Below are 26,566 nucleotides of genomic sequence, written 5' to 3'. Positions count from 1 at the left end.
AGTATGAATCGTTCGGTAAGATACAACGCTTGAAGCGATGTACAATTTTGAATGTCAGTTACGCGCGAAATTAATTTTTTAAATAAAATTCAACTCGACTGTAAAAATTCGATATATTTTTATCAAAGTGTCTTATCGACAAAAGTCAAAATGCGTTTTAAAGGAGAATGGTGCAGCTCTTGTTTGCAATTTTTGCATTTTGCCGCAAATGAAGTCAGTTTCTATAAAGCTGTTAAATAAATAAACTTTGCGCGATTTTGCAATTCGTTTACGATTCTCATGAGATCAATAAAATTTATCACTTCCATTGAACGGTGGCTATGGAATTTTCATTGATAGAGCCTAATTTTCAAAACCCATAACATGAAATTTCGATTTTGAGTTTAGGCAACAAATATGAGGCAATTGAATTATGCCTAAAAACGCTGAATCTAAACTTTCACATTACAAAAATGATCTCACATCACGGGAAATTTTTTTACAAAGATGACATTCTGTGACATTTGTAGCTAAAGTTGTGAAGTTTCGAATAACGTTTGTGCAATCGAATACAAGCAGTTTTAAGTTTAAGATCGTTTGGAATGTAAAAGTTTAACTTCAGCGTTTTTTAGGCATAGTTTAAACGCCTCATATTTGTTGCAATAACAATGCAAATTCCATAGTGATATCATGAGAATTGTAAAAAATGGAAAAATCGCGCAACGTTTATTTCTTTAACAGCTTTATAGAAACTGACTTCATTTGCAGCAAAATACAAAATATACGTACGAAAGCTGCACTCTTCACCTTCAGAATACATTTTAATCGAATTTTTACCATTGAGTTGATACAAATTTTATTTAAAAAGATGATTTCGCGCGCGTAACTGACATTCAAAATCGCCGGTTGTTTTAACCTTTGTTTCTGAGAGAACGGTTCATTTTACCCAAAATGTCCTAATAAATATTTTTGTTCCAAATTATCTCGATGTTTACCTCTCCCACGAGGGAGGTTTTAGGGGGAAGCCCTGGAATAGGACTTGAAAACTTTATTGGGGTTCCAAAATTGACATTTTTAAGAAAATGAACTTGTTCGTACGATTTTTAGAGATTCAATGACATTTTCGTCTCTGACGACTAGACTATAAGTGTTTTGAGACCAAATAAAAATTATTAAATATTACTATGTAATAAAGATTAATAGATTCCTTTATTTATTGATGAAAATAAAAGTGTGAAAAAAGGATCCGATGTCATACCAAATAAACTCTTAAATTAAGGATGGGAAATAGTAATTTAAAGTATAGGGGTATTTTCTCAGGAAAATTTTATACAGGATGAAAATACCAGATAAGTGAATTACAATACCAATATAGAAAACAAGGAAATAATAGCAACTTTCCTAAGAACTACCGTATAATAATCGCTAATATAAGCTAATAGTAAAAAATACATAATTGGTGAAGAGCAACAAGGCTTTCGACCAAATGTCAAAAATAGAGGATATATTAATAGTCTAATAGCAGACATGTCTTCTTCGCCGATTATTTCTGTCCATCGTATCTTCTTCATTTAACTGTTCCTATCTCAAATCATCTGCCATACAGTCCTTTCATCTTCTCCTTGTTTTTCCTCTACTTCTCTTTTTCTACTTCTAATAGCTCTATGCTTTGTCCCACATAGTTCTTGTTTTTACGTCTAACGTGACCAAATCATTGCAGTCTTTATTCTTGAGCCTTTTTTGAAGCTGTGGTCACTAATATTTTTTCCCAATCACGTCGTTCCTGATGTTGACTCTCCTAGTCTTACCGAACATCCACAGTAAAATTGTTATTTCAGCTACCTCCATGTTCATTTCATGAACCCTTTTTACAGACCCAGTTCACCGTCGTACACCAACGCAGGCCTCACCACACTCCTCTATCTATATCTTACTTTTCAGCTCTTTCCCGATTTTTCGGTCACATCGTACACCGCTCATTCACTTCGACTTATACCAACCAGTTCGTATGTTGTGTTGTGGATAATTTCTAGATTTAGAGTCTCATTTTCTGTTACGTAGGAGTCAAGGTACTTAAATTTTCCTAATAATTTTTCTCCAACCACATATACTGTTTTGGACCTTCTAACCTCTTCTAAGATTAAACATGCAAACCAACCTTCACTAGAAAAACTTTGGTCAATCTGACACAAGCGACTACTTTGGTGTTCGCTCCATCATAAATATCCTTCACTAATGCTAATGCTTGCTCTATGTCCTCTCTCTTTTATCAGACATTAATATTCTTCTTTTTCCTGTTCTCTAGAGGCGTAAGTAGATATATGTTTGTTCATCCTTAGGGTTATTTCGCCGTGTGAGAGTGTCTATGACCATAGTTTTCTTGGTCTTCCGTTGATCTCCTTCCACCTGGAGATTCATATGTTAGTATTGACTTAAACAGACATGGCGATAAATCGGGACAATAGGGTGGATGTTCTAATATCCTCCATTTCTTTCGTTGTAGATTTTTTGATTACTTTAGGAACGATCCACATGATAAACAAGAACCACATGAGAGCTTCCCTGGACGTTTTCGACTTATTGCTTGATTTAAATTGTTCATAGTTTCATCATACAGATTTGCGGTGATATGGACTCTAGCTTCTGTAATTTCTATGAGCAGAAGTCCTTCATGGTCGAAAAAAAAATTATTATAACCTAGTTTGCAAAAACTTCTTTGATGGCCGAAAATTTACATGTTTCAATTGCATCGAGGACAGTTTACTGAATGGTTCAAAATACTGACACCAAGATTCATCACCAGCAATAATTATTAACGAAATAAAGTCACTACCGTCTTGTCTGTATTCCGTAAGATGTTGCAAATATAAACCCATTCGCAAGCGTTTAGGGTCCTCTGACAAAAGAGGATGAACCTCTTGCGCACAAACTTTGCTGTAACCCAGTGTGTTTACGATACTATGGAAAGATCCTATACTTGTACCAACATGCTCTGAAATTTCCCTGATTGAGATTCGAAGATTTTCTCTAATAAATCCTTTCACACAATGCCACACTCCAGCTTGTTGATGCAGTACTCAATGCACCTGGTCGCGACGTATTTTCCTCTCCTCTCTTCCACTCTTAAATTTGAGACACCATTCTTTAATAATATACGTAAAACATTGGTTTCCATGTTAAACTTACACTAGATTATGAATTTGCAAGGGTTGCAAAACTTCAGCACACAAAAAAATTAATGACCGCACGCTAATTATATTTGGACGGATGATTGTGAACAACAAACACCATTTTTAAGTCACAATACTTAAAATCGCAGTAAAATGCAAATGATAGGAAAGTTAGTAGTGAAATGGCAGTAGATCACAGACTGGGACAGTAGGGTTCTTGTAGAAGGTTACTTAGGTACAAAAAGAGCATGCCGAGAGATGATATGCATCTTTTATTATAAAAACCTCGATTTAGGCAGATATATTATGTCACTTTGTAATTACACACCAAGCGGCGATTGCTTACACAAAAACAGAGTAACCACTTAATCAAAAGATTCTTGAGAAGTTTAGGTATCTAGGATCAGTAGTAGAAAGCAATGGCAGCAAAAGAGAAGATGCGTGCGAGAGTCGCATTAAGATGGATGTCAAAAAAATCCAACGATACTAAGCAAACTCTGTAAGATCAACCATGATGTTCCGCAGTTAAAACGAAAGCAAAACAATACACGCATGAAAGAGAAATAGAAATGATTAGAGTGACAAAAATGAATACAATTAAAAATGATATATTAGGGGAATCTACGTGTGGCACCAATTAATGCCAAAATGAGAGAACAGATAGTAAGACGGTTAGTGGCCGTTCAACGCCGAAATTGGAATCATCCAATCTGAAAAGGTGCTAAAAGTTACAAGGAGTAAAAATAAGAGCAGAAAGCAATATGTAGGGAGACGGTTATAGACATGGCTGTGAAGGAAATTAATATTGATATGCCCTAAAACAGAAACTTGTAGAAATTAATTACAGAAGATGAGATAAAGGTAAAGGGAATGAAATAATGTAAATAATTTTGCTATGATATACATGTATTCGGAAAACATGAAAATATCTCTACAGTTCAACATTATGTATGTATCTAACACCAGGTTAATATTCAGAAGATATTTGTATTTATATGCCTATAGTTAAAAATAAGGACCATTTTGATCTAAGAAGATTCGACAAATCGCTGTTTCCGACGGAAAAGTTTTGGTAGCGAAAAAAGCATAGCTTTAGTGTCAAATATACCAAGTTGAAGAAAAAAATACATATAGAAATTGTATATTTAGTTAATTATGAATATTAAGAATTAATAGTAAACTTAATTTTAATTTTAATAGTAATAATGAAGGCTTGTAAGGAACGACTTCTCTGTTGCCTTCATCAAAATACAAGCTAGCTAATAATTTTATATAGCCCTATATTTAAGAAATATATGTATTACGCTTTTACAGGTTGTACAGTATGTTCATAATGTAGCTGAGTAGTCTAGAAATTAGTGGTAAAGACCCAAGGACTAACGGAGATTAATAAAAAGCACCTATTATGCACTATATTAAATATGTCACGAGTATTTTATTTTTATTTAAGTACATCCTAATCATAATGCCTTGACTATTATATCTGAAATAATTTAGTTCTACTTCTTTATCATTTTGTCGTATTTTTGAATGTCGACTCACACACTACAGATTTATATTAATTACTCTGCCACTAACATCCATCGTTTTATTATACTTGTACGCTTTTAACTATTTATTCTGCTACTTAGGTGTCAAAGGTACACGTAATGGTATACTTTAAGCTGGTTTACCTTTAAATTTTATTGCGTTTCCAAAAAACACTTGTATATATAGTATAATTGCTCTATGTGCAATTTCAACCCTATTTTTGATTGCATGAAATAATTAATTACTTATTATGTTGATACAACCTCTAACACCGACAATTGCATGTTTGTCCAGTATTGATATTATCTTACTTTTCAATGTTTTTTGTTTCACGGATGTTTGTTTCTCTTTGCTAGTTTTTCCGAACTCTTTTATAGCTACATATTTTCCATTGCGGATTATAGGCACCTAGACATAAAATGAAGTAGAGAATATTGTTTATATGTTAGATTATATTTGTAAAATGAGAGTTGTTAGCTTCAATTAGTACTACAAATAAAGATATATTGTCGAAAAGGATCCGAAAGATGCAGAATTTTATGGCTTAAAAATCTAAGTGTATGGTTTAACTGGTCGAGAATGGGAACACATATTGTGTAGCTGTCAACAATAAAAATAAGCACTGCGAGAAGCAAAAGAAAGCAACTTCACATTTTAAATGTAAGCGGATTCTCGATATCCAGAATTGTACAAAAGATCTAAATTCCTTGTGTGAAAATATTTAGTGAGTTGATTGACAATTTAGAGTAAGGAAGACATTATTTATTAACATAAAAACGGCTGATTTAACTAACAATGTTTCCGTAAGACGTGTTTATTGATTACAAGAAGGCTTTTGATATAGTGAGGTATCAATTATTAAACGAATCATGTAACAGATGAATGCCGCAAGTAACTAATATTGTTTATTAGCATGTAACTTATGTTTAATTTTGATCAAAGTCTTATAGCGCTTTTCCGATTCCGATTTCCAAGTAAAAATTTTATATATCATCAACAAAGAGAGTACATCATATAAAAATAAATAAAAATCATATAAATCGACATTCTGTTATTAATTAGAAATTGCTCTTACCCAAACAAATAAATAAAGAACCCTATTATGTGGTAATATTAAAACAAATTAAAATTAAGGTATGAGATTTTATCGCTGAATTGGTCTGAACTACAATAATTGCAATAAAATGTTTCAAAATAGTAACTAAGATCATACAGTTTCCCGACGGCAAAAATTTAGGAAATATAATGAAGTTATACGATCAAAAATTATAGTTTTGCGAGTTTGATATCAGTATTTACTGCTTTATTCTATATTCTGGAGGTAAGTATCCCCACGGCAGAAGAAATTTAGGTGAAGAAAAACAATAAAAACAAAATAAACCTCTAAAAGAGCAATCAAAACAAAACAGTCGATTACAAAATGAAGAAACTAGGAATACTGATAGACAAAAGTAATTAATTAAATTAGACAAAAGCAAGTAAGTACCTACTTATAGTCAGAAGTAGACACGCACGAGAAATTCATAGACAAAAATTAGTTAGGATACCAAGAAGAAACATGAAAGGAAGTGGATAGGTAAGAGCTGAGATATTATGAACGAAATATAGGGAGGAAAAGCTAATTAATAAAATGGGTCGTATTGAAAAAACAAGAACCAAATTCTACATCTTAAAGATTCAAAAGGATTAGAAAAAAAATTAGGAAGATCACCTTTATCGGTAAGGTAAGGTAAATTAGGAAGATCGGTAATGTCCTTTTAACAAGTGCTATAAATCTATAAACACTTTGAAACAAATCGATTATAAATCAAAGATATTATTTAGTCATAAAATTTTGTAGCACCGTATTGCAAGAAGGATAAATTATTTAAAAATGAGATGTATTCGGTTAGAGATATATCGGGTTCTGATATAATACTAACAGAATACTAAAACATATCAGTATAATTTAATATTGGTTTGCTGTAAGCAATGAAACAAATTTAGGATGATTCTGTCTATGACAGACAATAGTATTTAAAACATTTAATAGACACAACACAGTTAAGACAAATGCGAAATGCGACTGATAATTACCTAAATATTACTAGACATGAGATAAAAAACATCATAATGCCATATGTCGGCAAGGCCGCATGACATACTTATATAGAAAAAATTAAACAATACGCATGCGTCGCAGAAAAAAATATATTTAATGATTATGGAATGGAAAAACAAAAGTTGTTGATAGCTAAAATCAAAATAACGCTATTATGACCCAAATATAAATTAATTAACTCGAGCGCAACGCCATTAAACAACATTAATTGATAATTAACAATTATAAATTATTATTCAGCAATAAACGCGTCTGTGTTTTGATAATAGGGTAATAACCGTTTATTTAATGGCGTATCACTCGCAATTAACGGACATACTGATAAAGGAATTATGTAATTTCTAAAGTTACCTGTGATTGACATCCAAGGATATCTGGGAATATCTGGAATGGGCTGTCCGCCGGGAGCGGTGGTCTGTGAACAAGAAGTCAATGGATCTACAACTGCAGAAGCTGCCTGATGGTAGAATTGTGCCGCCACTGCCATGGAGGCGGATGCTGCACTAACAGAACTAGCCGCCGAAACTGCAGCCCCGTTTTGATGGTGGTGGCCCAATGTGTAATTTACCATGGAATCTGTAGGGCCGACATTGCCAGCTAAGCCGGCTGTGTATCTGCAGGATTTGTCGGCGGCAGCATCGACTGCTGCGGCCGCTGCCAAAGCGGCGGTGCTTGCACTTGAAGGGAATCCGCCGGGAACCATGCTTCCCGAAGCGGCAGCGGCTCCGAAGGCTGCTGCGGCCACAGCTTGTTGCTGATGGTGGTGATGGGCTGCTGCCGTCGCTGCTGATACGTAAGGGTACATTCTGGAGGCGGGTGAAGTCGACGAAGCGCTACTATTTGAATGTTGAGGAGAAGAACCGCTCGGTGAGCCTGAAGAACTGTAGTTGACGACGGACGCTAAACTGGCTTCGATGGAGGAAGTGCTGACTGGACTTTGAAACAATTGTTGATGATGGAATTGTTGATGGTACTTAGGTAACATACTATCAATGATAAATTTGGAACTCATTGCTGTCGTGCAAGGCTCCAATCACTACACCGACGCGCACTATATCTCATAGTCTGAACGACGGCACACGCTTTACGTTTACGACCGGGCACTTAGACTAATATCAACAACGTCGTTTAACCCTATTGCAGAGTATTTGTTACGCGTCCTTCTCCTCTACTTCTTCGAATCCTTTATGACCCATGTATGTTCAGTCTATAGCCCTCTATGCCTTATCCGCGGTACTAGAGAGTAATGGCGCCCCTCCACGACCGTGCCAATCCGAGCAGGTGCTGTTCGAGCCAATGGGCGACCGCGGCCGCGATGGAACACGCCGGCCCTCGACCCGGCACTCACCGATTCTCGCTCGTTCGGTTCGAAGGAAATACACACGCAACTCGCGAGTTGCGACCCGGCAACCGACAAACATTTGAGGAGAGGTATAGTGTTTGTTTTTGTTGATACATAAAACGTAAAATTATTATCAAACAGAAAACGATCGCAACAATAACTACGTTAATATTATGATTCATAACAGCTCTTTTATTCTTGTATTTATACATTTATAAGTTTTATTTAAACGGTTACAGTTAAAGGATAGTATTAAATATACATAGGTAGCTCAAAATGTTCGCAACATTTTAAAAATATATTTCCTTTTCTTTCCTTAAAATTAAAAACAAAACTGTTATCATGTTATGTAAAACATTCGGATCGCAATCTTCAAAAATATTCTACAATGGTTAAAAATTATTCAGTTCTGAGTCTGAGTCTGAGTATACAAGGATTATCAAAAGCACTCTTTTTAAAAAAATTCGTAGGTATTTATATAAAAAATTATTCTTCTTATCTATACAATCTAATTTGTGGTAACATTCTTTTCTTTACCATATTCTTAGTCATAGATTTACGTACAATGTACCATGCGGTCCATATGTATGGAATATATTCATTTTTAGCGTTATTATGTACTATGTGAAAAAAACCTGCAACAGGTCGATTTTTATTCTTAAATTGACAATTTACAGTATGAAAATATTATCCCCCTCCAACACCCCCTTTGAATTATAAGCACCCCCTCGAAAATTTTAAATAACAAACGGGGTCGTATGGCACCTTGTTAGAAAGGGATTTTAGTCCTCTGTTCAGCAATATAAAGTTTTTTAAGTTTGGTGCAATCATAACTGAGAAAATTGATTTTTAAGTTGTAAAATTTTGATAATGTTTCTATCGCAAAACTTTAGGTTGAATGAAGATAATAATGTCAGATAATATTTAGAATGTATTTTTCAATGTACTTTACAATTAAATTAAATGTTCAAAATGATCACCATTCACTTCTTGACAATAACCGAGGCGGTTTTGGAATTCTCATACAACATTTTGTACGACCTAGGGGGTTATTTTGTTAATTTCTTTCGTTATCCTAACTTTTAAATCAACAATACTGTTTGGTCTATTAAAATATACTTTAGATTTTAAACTTACTTCTTAAAGTAATCGAGATGAGTCAAATCGGGGGATCTAGTCGGCCATTCGATCGTTCCATGTCTTCCAATCCACCTATTAGGAAAAATCTCGTTTAAATAATTTCTAACTATACGTGCAAAATACGGTGGAGCTCCATTTTGTTGGTAGTAAATAGATCGATTTATCTCATTTGCATGATTCACATCAGGAAAAAATCTTTTCCTGATGTAGGCACTAAAAAGTTAATCAAAAAATCTAGGTATAAACCTTACCATTTTACAGAACTCTTGCCCTCTCTCAGGATCATCTTCATTTAACTCCTGAACCAACTGAACTTTGTAAGGGTGGTATTTTTCTGTATGCATAACTCTCAAAATAGATTCAATTTTGCTAACTGTAGACTGCGAAACTTGTTGACCAGGGTATTTATTATTAAACATTTCACAAATCTCCTGTTGAGTTCTTGTTTTATTACCACAACCAATCATAATTAAAATGTCTATTCTTTGAGTCTCGGATAAATGAGCCACAATACAATTTAATCGCGCTCAAATATTATACTGACATCTTTTAGTAACTTTAAATACCTAAATGACAGCAGCCTACTAGATTCATATCAATTGTTTATTTGTCTTTTTGACTAATATTTTTTATCTTCAAAGTTTTTTCCCTAATGTTTAGCAGAACAGATACGAAAATACCTGATTATTTCTAAATTATATTTTAGAAATTAACAAAATAATCGCTGAGCTCATACAAAATAATGTACGAGAATTCCAAAATCGCCTCGGTTATTGTCAAGACGTGAATAATGGTGGTCAAGTTGAACATTTAAATTAAATGTAAAAATTAATTTTCTCGGTTATAATTGAAAAAACTCAAAAAACTTTATATTGCTGAACAGAGGACTAAAATCCCTTTCTAACAAGGTGCCACATAACCCCCTTTGTTATTTAAAATTTTCGAGGGGGTGCTTATAACTCAAAGGGGTGCTGGAGGGGGATAATATTTTCATACTGTAAATTGTCAATTTAAGAATAAAAATCGACCTGTTTCAGGTTTTTTCACATAGTACATAATAACGCTAAAATTGAATTTATTCCATACGTATGGACCGCATGGTATAATTTGTATCATTTTCTGCTTTCTATATTGTCTTAATCGACATGAACCTTCCAACTTTTCTGGACTTTTTTTAAATTTACCTTGTGGTCTCTTATCAATATCGTCTCTTATATCGTCTCAACGATGAAATTAATTTGGATAATTTGTACCATCCAAACTGATAGAATCGTATTCTTTTTAAAATGGTATGTGCTAACAGCATAAGCCTTTTCATCCGCCGCCATGTTTTTCGTACAGTTTTTATCAATGAAGTATAATATTATACGTCATACGTCAGTGGTTTATAGATTTATAAAGAAATATTTATTAAATAAATATTTTTTAAAAAACTTGCTATGAAGTATAATGGTCTAAATTTATTAAAGCATTTTTATTAATTAATTTTATTAAAGAAATTTATTTTACACAAGAAATTTTTACTTCATGGTATCTTTTTTTAAACATTGGCTGGACATAGAGCCAACCATTGGTATTTTCCCTTTTAAGTTTTAAATAATTTAAATTAAATAAAGAAAATAATATCTATTGTCTTTAAATGATTTAGAGCTTGTTTCATTCTTACACATTCCATAAAAACGACATCTCTTCGTTGTTATTTTTCGTACAGGTATCAATAATAATCGATTAATAAATTGATTTGCTAATTAAGGCACTTTTTTCTTTATTTTCGTATTTCTTTTTTTTCAATAACTAGACTTTCTATGGTATTTTGTATCCCAATTAGGTATTCACGTGTACTTTATTGTAATTTACATTGCTAACCTAACCTAACATGTTTGTTTACAAAAAAACTGTACGAAAAAACTGGCTGACACTATTTTGTGATGAAAAGTCTTATTGTTGTGACATGCATATAGTAGAATTAGAAGAAAGCGAATGAATACTGCAGAAATTAGATTGTTTGGATGGATGAATGTGGTGACAAAAAAGTACAACATTAAAAATGAATAAAAGAGGTAAAATCTTGATATTGTACCCATTTATGCTAAAGTAAAAAGACATGTGCTAAGACTGAGGTGTCAAGTTCAAGATCGAAATGATAATAACTCAAAACTACAGGAGAAGGAGACCAAAAAACATAAAGGGGACGGTTAGACCAAGCATGTCTGTTTAGGGAATGAACATTGATGTAAATGAAGATAAAAATATGAGTAGAATTTTACTGTGTAATGGCAAATTATGTTAAACGCCTATGCATTTTTGTTTTTACAATATTTGTTTCTGCTGTTTTTGCAATATTTATTCACCATGTATCATACGCTTGTTTGTTACCTTTATATTTCATATTGTCATATTCGTTATGACAAAAACGAAGTATTATGTATTCTGGCTGTATTATTTATGGAGCGATTGACAAGATTGCTTGTCATGGTCATGTCATGCTTGATTGCTTGATTTGAATTTGGATTAACGCCGATAGTAAGGTATCTGAATTGCACAACATACTTGATTTATTTTATTTATTTATTTTTAACTCCAGTTACCATTCATCTAGCTACAGAACTACCCGAAGCTCTTTATTCACTCAGCGGCGTATCTGCGAGGTGTTAGTTACTGCTAAGTGTTGTCTGCTATTCATACAAATTTGCACTTATTTTGCAAAAACAGAACTACAGAAAAAAATGTTTTAAATAAAAAATGTAGCTGAGATAATTTTGAACAAATATGTTAATTACCACTTTTTTGTAGAATGGACCGTTTTCTCACAAACGACGCTTGAAACAACCAGTGATTTTGAATGTCAGTTATAGACGCGAAATCAATTTTATACACTACCCAGCATAAAATTAGGGTCACCCTGTAATTTGAAATTATTATTCTGTTTTAACTATTTTCGGTTGTAACATGTTTACTAATGGATTTCTTGAAAAAAAAATTGTTGTCGTTGTTGTTTCGACAAGCGTTTGAGATAAAAAGGGCCCCTTAGCCTAATTCCTAAAAACCGTTAACAGCACAGTTTTTGTTTCTATGGTTTTAACGTCAATTGTAAATTGTTTGTGTATTGTTATCACTGTCAGTGTATTGCAATGAGCATAAATTCTGTTGTGGCGGCAAGAATTGTGGCGGCGTTAGAAGATGGCCACGGTCAGCGCGAAACTGCGAGAAACGTAGATGAATCGAGATTCTGTCTTACGGGCTCAGACAAACATGTAAGAGTGTGGCGACGTCCAGCGTCCAGGCGAGAGATATGCTCAAGCATGTGTTGCCGAGCGTCTTCCATTTGGTGGAGGGTCAGTTATGGCATGGGGAGGCATATCGTTTGATGCTTGCACGGAGTTAGTCTTTATCGAGAATGGGACATTGACAGCGCATAGGTACCTGACACAGATTCTGAAAGACCATGTTTTACCGTTTATGGTTATTCTTGGAGACGACGCAACATTTATGCATGATAATGCACGGCCCACACTGCTAGGATAGTTACTGAGTATCTTGACCAGGTTCAAATCACACGATTTGTTTGGCCTGCTCGCAGTCCTGATATCAATCTCATAGAACATGTTTGGGAAGAGATGAAGAGACGTTTACGGAGTCCTGTGCCGGCCCCCAGAACAACTTTCTACAGTTGATTCTACAAGGCAAGATTAAGGGTAAGAGAGGCCCTGGACGTAGGCGTTAAATAAATAAACGTTGCCCGATTTTTCTCTTTATTATGATTCTCTACTTTTTTTGACCGGTTGTAGTGGAATTTCCATTGATAGAGCCTAATCTTCAAAATCTATAACATGAAATTTCGATTTTCAGTTTTGGCAACAAATATGAGCCATTTGAAATATGCCTAAAAATGTTGAATTTAAACTTTCACGTTACAAACGATCAAGATCTAAAACCTGCTTCTTTTTGATTGTATAAGTATGTTTTTTGAAACTACACAGCTACAGCTACAAATTCCACTCCAAGCTGTCTTCGTGGAAGCATTTTCTGTGACGTGCGATCGTTTGCATTGCAAAAGTTTAAACTCTGTGTCTTTTAGACATATTTCAAATGCCCCTAATTGGCTGCCAAAAATTAAAATCGAAATTTCATGTTATGCATTTTAAAGATTAGGCTCTAACAATGGAAATTCCACTAGGACCGGTTAATGAAAGTGACAAATTTTATTTTTCTTCTGAAAATCGTAAACAATTGCAAAAATCTCGCTCTGTTTATTTATTTAACACCTTTATAAAAGCAGACTTCATTTGCGGCAAAATTGACAAAAATTGCTTAAGAAAGCTGCGATCTTTACCTTTAAAACGCCATTTAACTTTTATCGATAAGACACTCCGATCAAAAGATATCGAATTTTTATCGTCTAGTTGATATAAATTTTATTAAAATTGATTTATGATATTCAAAATCGTCTGTTGCTTCAAGCGTTGTTTCTGAGAGAACGGTTCATTTTGCATAAAAAGTGATAATAAACATTTTTGTTCAAAATTATCTCAGTTATATTTTTTATTTGAAATATTTTTTGTACGGCGTACAGATTCTGATCTGTAATTACATTGTAGAGTACAATATTGAAAAAAATAACAGTAAAATGACTTTTATTGTTATTTTTGCCTGTTCTAATTGCCAATTCCAGGTAAGTTTTAGTATAACCCTAAAATACCTATCCCTTTAGCTGAATAAAGTAAGCAATAACGCATGGCGATCCTCTGGATCATAAAACAGTTCTATAACTGAAATAATTGACAAGTAGTTTGCCTCACAACAAGAGTCAAAGATATGTGAGGTTAAATTCTATTCCTTTACGTTGGATGAAAGTACATGCATACATAACTGACGCAGCTCAGATTTTTCCGTGGGCCCGTCTAATCAAGAAGATATCCGTTATCACTGAAGTTAAAGCTTATTGTGTTTGCTGCCGATTGCTATTTCCGACACCCAGTCTAGAATTTTTGTACTCTGTAGACGTTTGTAAAGGTCTTCTGCTTGGTGTGTCTTACATATACCAGGGTCCCCTCTTGGTTATCCATACAGTTTTTACGGTCCTCTGTTCCTGCCCATGTGAAGCAGTTCCTCTGTTCTTTTTCTACATGGTCCACCAATGAAAATTTTTCCACGTGTTTGGTTTTGATTATCTCCCAATATCGCTCATTACTCTCTTTGATCCAGTCCACTACAGTCATACGAACTGTAGTCTTTGGTATACTCAGAATTACAGCCGATTCATTTGGTTCGTTGGATCCTCTTTTTGCAAGTTGATTTGCTTTTTCGTTGCCTTCGATGCCAAGACAAGCTCAAGCTTGTTCCAAATTCATTCAGTTCATTCAGTTCTTTGATGAAGTCCCACATCAACCTAGACGTCACTTCCTGACACGCCAGTGCCTTTAGTGCTGCTTGTCTGTCAGAAAATACATGGATCTGCCCCTTTTCAAGAGCTCTCTCACTATTTCCTTTTGAGCATTGCAGTAACGCATAAATCTTCGCTTGAAAAACGGCGCAGTTCCTCCCCAAGGCAAAGCTTTCGCTAATTCTTTGATTATTGGAGCATACTTCTGCCCCTCATCCTCTGTAGTTTTGGAACCATCTGTATACCAGATCTTACCCTGTTGGTTACTCCTAAGTACTCCTAGTTTTTCCATACATTCCTGTCTGATGTATACAAAAATTCTTAAAATTGTATTTTTTTGTCATCTGATCTGATTTCTTATTAAACATGTTCTTCGTCACAGTCCTTGTGATACTCATATGCCCTGTCCCTTCATTGCAAAGTTTCAGTGATTGTTTTATTCTTTATGCTCCCAATTTTGCTTCTCCTTGTATTATAAAATTCAAGGGAGGTAAGCCTAGTAGAGCCTCCATAGCTGCTGTTGGAGTAGTACGCATGGCACCAGTTATCCTCATACAGGCAAGTCTTTGCTCCTTGCGAGTTTGACTTTTGCAGCTGTCTTTGGTAATTGAGAATTTGATCACCATGGTGTACACCCAGTGCACCATGTCCAGTTTTAATCCTCATTTCTTCCCATACATACGCCTGACAATCATAAGTATTATCTAATTGTTATTTTTTCTAATTGCCAATTCCAGGTAAGTTTCGCGTCTAGTATAACCCCGAGATACCTATCCCTTTGGCTGAAAAAAGTAACACAGCAATAACTCATGGCGAATTTGTAAAAACTTGTATGTGACGTTTTGTGCTCTGATAAAAAAAAAGATTGGGGACAGTAAATCTGTCTCAAAAAATAGTTCTTTAACTAAAATAATTAATTGACAAGCAGTTTGCCTTACAACAAGAGTCAGAGATAAGTGAGTTTAAATGTTGTTCTTGTACGTTAGATGAAAGTACAGCATAGATAATTGACATAGCTCAGTTACATCAGTAACTATTCATAATAAATAATTTATAATTTGTAAAAAGTGCTGATCACAACTACTTTTGTGTTATTGAAGAATTAGTTTGCATGTATTCATTAAAGGGAATGACAAAAGGATCAGAAATTTTTTAAGAATTTTAAGAAACGATCACGTCTTTGATTGGACGTATTTGACCAATGTTTGTAACATTACTACTGATATAACTCTTCGAAGTATATTATAAATATATAAGGTCAAAGTACGTAGCCTTGTCTCACTCCTAGAGTATCGCATATGATAGGGTCGAAATCTGGTTTTATAACTGTGTGTAAATCTGCTTCTTCTTCAAGTGTCCTGTCCGTTGCGAACGTTGGCTATCAACATGGCAATTCTGATCTTGTTTGCGGCGCTTCTGAATAATTCGACCGATGTGAGCCCGAACAACTTCCGCAGATTTTGGAGCAGGAGTGTCTTCTCCTGCCTGGCCCTCTCTTACTGTCTACTTTCCCCTGGACAATCAATTGCAGTAGACGGTACTTATCGTGTCTCAATATGTGGTCTAGATATTCAAGCTTTCTTTGTTTGATTGTGCTCACGATTTCTTTCTCCTTTCCGATTCTTTGGAGTGCCTTTATGTTGGTGACATGTTCGGTCCAGGATATACGAAGAATGCGTCGGTACATCCACATTTCGAATGCTTCTAGTTTTCTCGTGAGAGTCTCTGTCAGCGTCCAGGCCTCCATACCATATAGTAAGATCGGAAAAATGTAGCATTTAACTAGACGCAGTTTTAGGGGAAGAGACAAACCCTAGCTTATGAGGAGCTTTTTCATATTGTTAAATGCTGCTCTAGCTCGTTCTATTCACGCCTTAGTTTCTGTGGCCTGTTCCCATTTTGCATTTACGTTGGTGCCAAGGTACACATAAGATTCTACATGGTCGATTAGTATGTTACTTATCCGTAATTGTCGAGCAAGTTGTTGCTTTTTGCTTATCAGCATTCACTTTGTCTTCTTGAAGTTGAGGCTCAGGCCGTTTTCCTCACTAACTGAATAAACTCTTTCCATTACCTGTTGTAATTCGTCTATGATACTGGCAAGGATCACCGTGTCGTCGGCATATCTTATATTGTTCGTTAACTCGCCGTTTATTTTTATGCCCTTTTGTGCATTTTCCATACATTTGTTAAATATTTCCTCGGAATAAATATTGAATAGAAGTGGAGATAAGATACACCCCTGACGGACACCTCTTTTGATCTGCATCCTTCCAGTGAGTTCGTTGCCAATTTTTGCTCTTGCTGTTTGACCCCAGTATAGGTTTGCCACAATTCGAATGTCCTTGTCGTCAATACCTGTCTTTCGCAGAATATCCATCAATTGTTCATGATTGACATTGTCAAATGCTTTTCTAAAATCCACAAAGCACAAATATACGTCCTTATCAACGTCTCTAGACCGCTGTATAAGCATCTGGAGAGCGAAAACTGCTTCTCTAGTTCCAAGTGCTTTCTGAAAACCAAACTGCGATATCTAAATCTGCTCTAGATACGAAACATGAGCTTGGTGTTATTATAAAGCCTGTTATTAGCATTCGTCCTCAAATACTTTATCATAGATAATTTTGACAGTTTATTGATTTATTGAAGTCTATTCTATATATACTAATGTATTTTACTACGCTAAAATAAGATGGTTCAGTGTAGTACGAGTTTTTAAACGAGTTTGGTATCTAAAAGAAGAGATATCTTTCATGGAAGAAAAAATACTGGACGTATGTGAAAATTTAAATCATTTTGTATGGTTTTCGGACTTTGCACTTTTTATAGATCTCAGTCACACCAATAAATTAAACCTTAAGCTGCAAGGATGACATTAATTAATCCATGATATTTGATATTTGGTTCATATCAGAGGTTTCAGAATGGTTATGGTCATGGTAGATTGGGACGAGGTCCATTTGTGAGCCCTTCAGACACTTATACCTCCTAAATCGGGTCCACTGTATCCCTATCATACGGGCTAAGCTCATAAGGACCTGGTCTTCAGCATTTCTGAGGCCCAGGATGCTCCAAGCTCCAATTTTTGCGAGAATCAGTAAGGGCTACAAATCTGAGCTCTTCCTGCCGTTTCGAACGTCTAATTCTTCAGTAACCTAGTGGACTCACAGAAAGCCCACAAGTCTTTGTTGTTGTTCGGTTACATAAAGACCGAACTCAGGATTTTCCACCTCTGATAGGCCAGTGCTGGGCAGTAGACATGTGAGGAGGTTTTCTCCTCCTCATTACATAGACAGCACCAAAGAGCGTCTTCTACGTTCTAGAAGGACTGTAAGATTTTTGGATGATACCACTATGTCAGCCTAGCCTGTCTTGTACCTCTACAACTGGTCCAGAAGTCCTGGAACCTCCGTAAAAAAGCTTCTTGAGACTAATCCGACCAGTACTGAAAGGCACTTCAATCATTGTTTCGGATCCCACAGGCACAGTTCCTGAGCTCCGTCTTGAGGTTTGAGAATGCAATTGTATATCTTTTCCAACAACTAGTCAAGACAAACTTTACTCATTTGTAAATATTTACTAAAAACTATTGCATTTGGAAGATGCATGAAATGGTATTAGAAAAGCGTGAAATGTCCTTATGAATAATTTGAACGAAGATTCCAAAACTTCAGAGTTATCAAACAGGATCTAGATTTTTAGAATATCATTTAACGTGGATTATGAATCGGTTAAACCAGAATTACAAGTCGAACTGATTTAAGTGCAATATAATTGTCGTACGGCCGTAGCGTCCTCCTGGTTTTCAGGGGTTTCTGAACGATCTACGACCGCCGCTCTCGAAGAGGATCTCAAGTTTCGAGAGTTCATCTTCGTTTCAAGGAGTTTGAAACGAAGTTTCAAGGAGTTTGATTGCCGGTGGAACCTCACCTACAGCCTTTGTGGTAGGTGAGGTTCCACCGGCAATCAGAATTCTCTAACAGTTCGAGCTTTCTTACAGACAATATTTCTTACAATTACTTAATTTGTGTTAGAATTCTGATGCGTAGTGTATACCTACGCCTATAACATAAGGTATGCTGATGACACTGTGATTCTAGCAAGTAGCATGGAGGAACTGAGTTGCCTAATGAGTAAGATACAAAAAACAAGTGCACAATACGGACTCAGACTAAATATCACAAAAACCAAATGGATGTTAGTAAGCAAAACCCAACAACCACCACAGCAACTGATATTAGACAATGAAAGAATTGAACACGTGGATTCGTACATCTACTTGGAAACAACAGTTAACTCAAATTGGGATCAAGCGAAGGAAATACGTATAAGAGTAGAAAAGGCAAGAGCATAGTTCACTAGCATGAAGCAAATTTTCACCTCTAAAAGCCTCACCCTACCTCTCAAAATTCGACTTCTGAAATGTTATGTATTCCCGGTTTTGTTATATGGAATGGAGGCGTGGACAATGACCGCAACATTGATGAAAAAAGTAGAGGCCTTCGAAATGTGGGCTTACCGACATATATTACGTATATCCTGGACTGAGCACGTGACCAACGAAGAGGTACTACGCCGGATAGGTAAAGAGAGAGAGGTAGGAATAAGTATAAAGAAAAGAAAGTTGGAATACTTGGGTCACGTTATGAGACATAATAAATATAGAGTACTACAACTGATCGTTCAAGGGAAAATAGACAGCAGAAGGGGTCCAGGGAGGAGAAGACACTCGTGGCTCCAAAACTTGCGGAAATGGTTCGGATTGTCATCTGCTGAACTATTCAGATCTGCCGTAAACAAAGTCAGAATAGCCATGTTGATTGCCAACGTTCGGAACGGACAAGGCACATGAAGAAGAAGAAGTGTATACCTCAAATTCCGCAGAGATGTCGGCCTTCTCACTTCGTGTAGCCGCGTTCCTTCTCCTCGAGAGAGGCACAAGAATGCCGGCAATGTCGACTCTTCCTGCTGCCAGTCGCTTCGTGTTGCTACCTTTCGCTAACAGTAATTCTTATAGTTACTATGTGCATAAGGTTTCTGAAGACGAAGTGTTATTGCAGCTCAACCTGATCGGAAAAGCAATTACAAGTTCCCGTCGGGGCTTTCATTTGCTCTTTACCGTGACAGGCCCAAAATAACGCTGTGGTCAGTTCGACACAATTTGAAATAGTTCTAAGATGTCTTTTCTATCTCAGAAAGTCGTGTTCTACCATGGTATAATAAACTACAGAGGTAACATATTGCGCACGTCGCATGACCGTCGGCCAGGTAGTGACGTCAGTTGCAGCGTAGCGTAGTCAGTCAGAAACTAGCATCCGAAGAGTGCAGTTATAAATTTCGGAGTTTTCTCACAGTAATAGTTTTAATTTTTACGATATGCGTTGTGCGGTATTTGGCTGTTCCTCTGATAACCAGAGCAAGCGAAATCCTTGTCTTGACACGAGGTTTTTTCGTTTCCCTAAAGAGGAAAATCTAATTAAACAGTGGGTGCACGCCACCGGTAGGAAAGATAAATTTAACCCAAAGACGTCTTATATTTGTTCAAAACATTTTACAGAGACTGATTTTTATGTAAATCTTAAGCATCAACTACTGAATTATCGGCCGAAAAATTATAGGGGTTTGAAAAACGATGTTGTACCCAACAGGAATTTGCCTATGATGAAACTTGAGGTTACCACGATAAGCCACGATGGCGCAATAAAAAAAAGGCAAAGAAAACAAGTCGTTGATGAATTATTAAGCAGGTAATTATATGTAATTGTTTTTGTAGATATAAGCTTCTTTAGAACTTCTTAGAAATCTTTTACTTATTGCTTGTTTGTATCTTTATTATTTAATTTCCGTAGCAAACGTGAAGGCTCTGGGGCTAACATTAAACAAGTAGGCACTGAAGATAACTCTCAAAGTTTTATTCAGGGTGATGGTTTTAACAATAATACTGCAGAGAAAAGGTAAATTTTTCTAAAATTTATGCTTTAAAATTTAAAACTATAGAGCCTGTCATAGTGCTCCAAAGTAAAATTATTATTTAATTTATGGTAATTATAAATAAATATTAAAAACAAAATATTTTTAGCACACAAACAGAACCACTAATACACCGGAATCAAGAACTGATTAATGAAATTTCACTTCTAAAGCAACAACTAAATGTGGCAACAGCAAAGGTATCTGCAATGGAAAATACTATTTCAGCCGTAGAAAATATTTTTTCGAAAAATCAAATTAAAAAAATTAAAAATAACAAACGAATATTGTGGTCTATATCCGAAATTTCAAAAGCCATATCATTATATTCAGCTGGACCTCGAGCTTACAGACTCATGATAAAAAGAAATTTTCCGTATCCCGCAGTATCTACACTGTAATCTTGGTTAAAAAACATTAAAATACAGCCTGGTACATTAAAAAACTCTTTTAAAATTGTGGAATACTCCAGCTTTAGTACGAAAGATAAAGTTTGTACTTTATTATTTGATGAGATGAAAATAAAAAAAGAGTATGTCTACGATAAATCGGAAGACCAAGTATTACAGCCATTTGCGTATGTGCAAGTCGTAATGCTGACAGGTTTATTTAAACAGTGGAAACAACCTGTCTATTACAATTATGACACAAAAATGACTTTTTCTATCCTATCTGAGATTATTACATTTGTAGAAGAAGCAGGTGAGTACCAGCATACCATATTTAGGTACTCATATTTACTTATAAATTTTCTCTAGGTTTCCAAGTATTAGCCATGGTTTGTGATTTGGGAGGTGGAAATAGAGGACTGCACACAGAATTGGAAATTACAGAATCAAAACCTTATTTTAAAAACCCACACAATGGTCAAAATGTTTATGTTTTTGCTGACGTGCCACACCTATTAAAGCTTATCAGAAATCATTTTGTGGATGAAGGTTTTATTTTTAATGGAAGAGAACTGAATAAGGACTGTGTTGAATCTGTTCTTGATGCTACAGCAGGTTCTGATTTAAAAATTACCCACAAAACAGACAAAGAAAAGCTCAATGTCAGAGGAGCTCATAGGCAGAGAGTAAAATATGCCGCAAAATTATTCTCCCATACGGTATCGAAGGCTATTAGTAGGTGCGGCATGCTTGGTCTCATTAATCAAGACACAAATTGGACACAACTAGCAGATGTTTTTAAATTAGTAAGTGTTATAATTTGTAAGGTAAACATTAATTACAAATTTGTTTTAACTTGTTATAGGTGAACGACTGGTTTGATGTTTTTAATGTAAGCGTTCCTGTGAGCGACACTCGAACCAGAAACCGGGCTTACGGTTTGGCGCTAGAAGAGCAAAATGATATTTTAAAAAGAATGTCTGACATGATTTCAACAATGCGCGTTAAAGGCAAGAAATCATTGCTTCCGTTCCAAAAAGGTAACACAATATATCAAAGTAAAAACACATTTGTTACATTTTATAAAACATTGTAGGTATTCTTATATCAAACAAGGCTCTGCAGTTGCTGCTTGAAGATGTAGGTAAACGATACAATATGAACTACCTTTTGACGAGACGCTTAAACCAAGATCCCTTGGAGAATTTTTTTGGGGTCATAAGAGCGAAAGGTGGTTTGAACGATCATCCAACTTCTTTAGATTTTAAATACAGACTGCGTTCTTATTTAATGGGAAAAAACGAAGGTGCTTTTTCAGATTACTGTAATGTAGAAGACGATGGTACTCCTACATTAACTATGAGCGGTAGTATGGTGGAAAAGCTTGCTTCAAAAAAAACAATCATTGACACCAATCCCACGGATGGAGATGATATAGTCCTCTCTGAAGAACTCGATGATTTAAGATATGATGGACTAGAACATTTAGGAGGATATATTTGTAGCAAGCTTAAAGGCAAGTTACCAAATTTAACTAAACAAAGTTCGACGTCTTACACCTGGACCAATCATTTGACAGAAGGTGGACTATGTAAACCTTCTAACGAATTTATGGCTCATTTGGAAAAACTAGAGCAAATTTTTCAAAACTTAAATGGAGATACCATATTTACTGGCAAACAATATATTTCAAGTCTGTTATCCGCAAGTATTAATATTGATTGTCCTGAAGATGCTAAGAAAATATTTTTTCGATCGCGTATGTACTTCCGTATAAAAGATTTTAATAAAAAAATTATTTTAGCACGTACTAATAAAAGAAAAATACAAAAAACTATCGCATAATGTATATATTTTTAAACTAAATTGTTTAAAAACTGCTTTATATATAGTTATTTATTTTGAAAATTGGCATCTGACTTCTGTAAGTGACGGTTGTTTTAAGTATTTAAATATAAGTATATATTTACCAATTATGTGCAATATAAAAATTTTGTTCCTTAGAAGTTTATAAAAAGTGCAAGTATGTTAAATTATTTATATTAACATACTTGTTATATTAGTTATATTAGTTTTATACTTGTTATTTTATACTTGTTATATTAGTTTTAATTCGCATAAAAATTAGACATATTTGACTAAGAAAACATGATAAACTTTTGTTTTTATTTAAAATGTATGAAGAAAGTAAAATAATATGCAAAATATCCATATTTAGGATGACTAAGTTACGAGTGCTTATGTATACTATTAGGAGCAATGTGAATACTACGCTGCAAGTGACGTAGCTGCGTAAGGACAACGCGATTTTGCACTTCGGAATAGATGGCCCTGGTGTTCTACTGCCAGGAAGCGTTTTGTAGTCAACACGCCGGTTCTTGCACTCTTGATGATTTAACTTCTAAATTGGATAACTATTCTTGGATTTTGACGTCTTCGACGATAGCAGGATATTGGTTAAATAATTAAACTCAAAGGTAGCCTGGTAGCACACCGAGCCAACAAGGTCTCACGGGGCTAGTAGCGTATGACGACTGGATCCCGATCGGAAGATGTGCTGCTCTTTTATACACATCGTGTTTGAGCATTTGCAGCACACTTCCGCCGAGAGGCCAATGACGGCGCAGTTAATAACATGCGCTGTGGTTGGCCGGCCAAAGTAACAATCTTTTTCGTGATTGGTTACCTTGGCGACATAATACTGAATTGAGGTAACTATTTCTCATCATTTAAAAAATCAAGTTCTGGCAAGGCTCTATAAGTTTCTTAAACCTGAAATATCACACCCGTGAACAAAGTGTTTTCTACTATGAAGCTTCACAAAACTAGCTTTAGAAACCGATTTAGGTTCACTGCTATAATCAGCTCTTCCCTAGTTCTATCAGATTATGAAAACCTTTTAGAAGCTCAGTCACAGTTTTATCCGCCAAATACGCTTTCATAGACTTCTAAAAAATAATCATTTTTTCCAAATTTTTTACCATTGTAGCATATAAGTTGCGTGTGATGTAAAAATCAAAAAATAAGTATATCACTTATGAAAATTTGTTTTTCTTTGGTCCGCCTACATAATTTTTTTTAATTTAATTAGGCCTCCCCTTAAAAAGTTTGCCCATGTCTGATATATTATAATACAAAGAATCCCGACATTTTTTGGTGGAATCATTTTGGACATTTACACTTGGTCATTTAACAAAATAATATGTTTTATAATTACTTTGTGAAATCTACATAAATTTTTAAATAAATACGTAGTAGATAATTGACAGTAAAAACTAACTCAAATAAATTTTATTTCTAACATAAAGATAATCAATACTCTCAGCAATATAAGAAATTAATTCTATCAATTGTTTTATTTCAATGATTCTGCTTGTTAGAACTAATTTTACAATTACATATTATTAAGAGTATCATCTAACAAACTATATCTACAGAAACTTATTCATCTCAAAGATACCTTTCGATTTATTTCCATAAATAGAGCTTGGGCTGCCATCTACACCAGCACGCCTGAAGCTAAAGGGCCAAAGTGGCATTTAGACCATGGGCGTAACATTTACGGGTTTTATAAAATAAATAAAAGCGAACCAAAATTTGCAATTGCTTTTAAAATACACACTTAAAAAAAACGCAGATATGTCCAGTGAAAGCATACTTAACAATTTTGCTGAAATATGTTGATTATTCGTCACCATCGTCTTCATCATTATTATTACCAACTAACACCGTTCAGTACCTTGGAATTATGTTGGGTTATTCTATTTTTCCATTGTATGATTTAGGTTGTTTTCTTTATTGATTTTTGTTATTTTTTTCTCGAGTCTTATTCATTAAAATCGTTTCAAAAAGAAAAGGCACTTGCTATAAGGACTCGTAGTCGTATAATCCAATTAAAAATCTTTGGTTATAAACTATTAAGATATTGCGACCCATTGCAACCAGAATACGTGGAGGACCAAAGTGAACAGTGAGCTATACGAGCTAATACCGAGCGTAGATATTGTTAGATCTGAGTACGCACAAAACCTAAACCCGCCTTGTCATTTGAAATATGATAATCGCGCTTTTAACATCCTACAAATATGGATGACTGATGTAGAGAAGGACCTTAAAACTGTTGAAAATTAGGTGAGAGAGGAGAAGAATTAGGGTTTAAGAAGGAGAGAAACAAAACTTTATGATGTGCTCAAAAAATACCATCTAGTAAAAATTGTTGAGTGCCTGTTACAAAACAAGCAATTCTATGTCACTCTAAATCGAAAAAGTTCCGATGGAGGAGACAGAACAATAGCGTGGCACAGGGAAGCGTCTTAGCTCCCATTATCTTCAATATATACACGAACGACCGGCCCATCACCGGGAAGAACTTTTGAGGCAGTGGAAAACAAACTAGAGCAGACCCTCGTAACCATTCTGAAATACTGCCAAAAACGTTAACTCAAACCAAAGCCAGCTAAGACGCAAGTAAATTCTTTCAATCTCCACACCCGCCAAGTAAAACGGAGGCTTCAAGTCCGATGGGATGGGATGGAGACGAGGAACACACTTCGAACTATGCTAGATGCAAGAAGAATATAGAATACTTGGATAGTCAAGCCGCAAAGAGCCCAAGAAATAAACCAGCTCCAAAAATCAATCTTTCAGCTCATACTTCTGTTTACAGGGCAACAAACATTGGAATGTTATATTCCTAATCTGCAAGGGCACAAAAACCTCAAAAAATAAGTTCACAAGCAAACAACACAGGAAAAATCACTGAATCGTGAGCTGAAATAAATAAAATCGTCAACGTGAAAAAGATACTACTACTTCTTTAAGAAATGATAGACGAACTACTACTGGGCAAGCTCAATTCCGGAAAAAGCGATGATTTTCGCAAAACATAGCCTCACTGAGACTGAGGATATACGAACTAAAAGAGGTGGTCATCAAACAAAATCCGGACATAATTTGCATTTCAAAAACGTTGTATGACCAACACACAAATGCCAATGATTACAAACTTTGAAGGAATTGGAAGATGAGATACGTCACAACATAGAGGAGTGGCAATATATATCAAAAACAACCTCGAATGGAATCAGGTAGTAACAAACACTCAAAGGATTGAAAATGTAGGTATTAAAATAGGTACTACTAATATTTTTTCTATTTATAGGAAGAGAGACGATGACAATCTAGCTCTAGAAGAAATCAACGACATAATGTGTTCTGCAGAAACCGCTGTACTAACAGGAGACTTCAATTCCACTATAAAGCATGGGAATCTATAAACATAGAATTTAGTCACCATATGCGACGCATATTTGACTAATATAACATTTCAAGTTTCAGCAGACCAAAAGATGTCCAGAATACAAGAAGTTGAGGTAGAGATATCTCTAGGCAGTATTTTATCTCCCATTTTATACAACGTTTTTCTTCAGATTTACACACAGATGCAAGAACAAATAGAGCGCTCTACGTGGACGATATGGTAATATACACAGCAGTAAAGAAGATATAAGACATTCATTTATAAAGAATTTGGAACTTCACGGAGAAATGAAAAATAAA

At 35.0% G+C, this 26,566-nt stretch overlaps 1 protein-coding gene and 2 long non-coding RNA genes across 4 annotated transcripts in view; 1 reads left to right on the top strand and 2 right to left on the bottom strand.

Moving 5' to 3' along the window:
- abd-A (abdominal A) overlaps positions 1-8,097 on the bottom strand; it is a 228,070-nt gene extending 219,973 nt beyond the window's left edge. For both annotated transcript variants that reach the window (XM_072522553.1, XM_072522554.1), the window contains exon 1: positions 7,132-8,097. In XM_072522553.1, coding sequence (XP_072378654.1) covers positions 7,132-7,792 — 661 coding nt within the window. In that variant the 5' untranslated portion in view covers positions 7,793-8,097. The remainder of the gene's footprint in view (positions 1-7,131) is intronic.
- The window catches only part of LOC140434367 (uncharacterized), a 1,119,986-nt gene that overhangs the window by 1,033,971 nt on the left and 59,449 nt on the right, over positions 1-26,566 (bottom strand). The window lies entirely within an intron of this gene.
- On the top strand, positions 20,168-20,880 carry LOC140433255 (uncharacterized). Its single transcript, XR_011949902.1, has 3 exons — positions 20,168-20,395; positions 20,498-20,602; positions 20,728-20,880. It is a non-coding gene; the product is annotated as an uncharacterized lncRNA (long non-coding RNA).

The sequence above is a fragment of the Diabrotica undecimpunctata genome, chromosome 2, assembly GCF_040954645.1.
Source record: "Diabrotica undecimpunctata isolate CICGRU chromosome 2, icDiaUnde3, whole genome shotgun sequence".
In the NCBI taxonomy this organism is placed as follows: Eukaryota; Metazoa; Arthropoda; class Insecta; order Coleoptera; family Chrysomelidae; genus Diabrotica; species Diabrotica undecimpunctata.
Note: the sequence above shows the minus strand (reverse complement) of the source record. Positions and strands in the feature narration are given on the sequence as shown.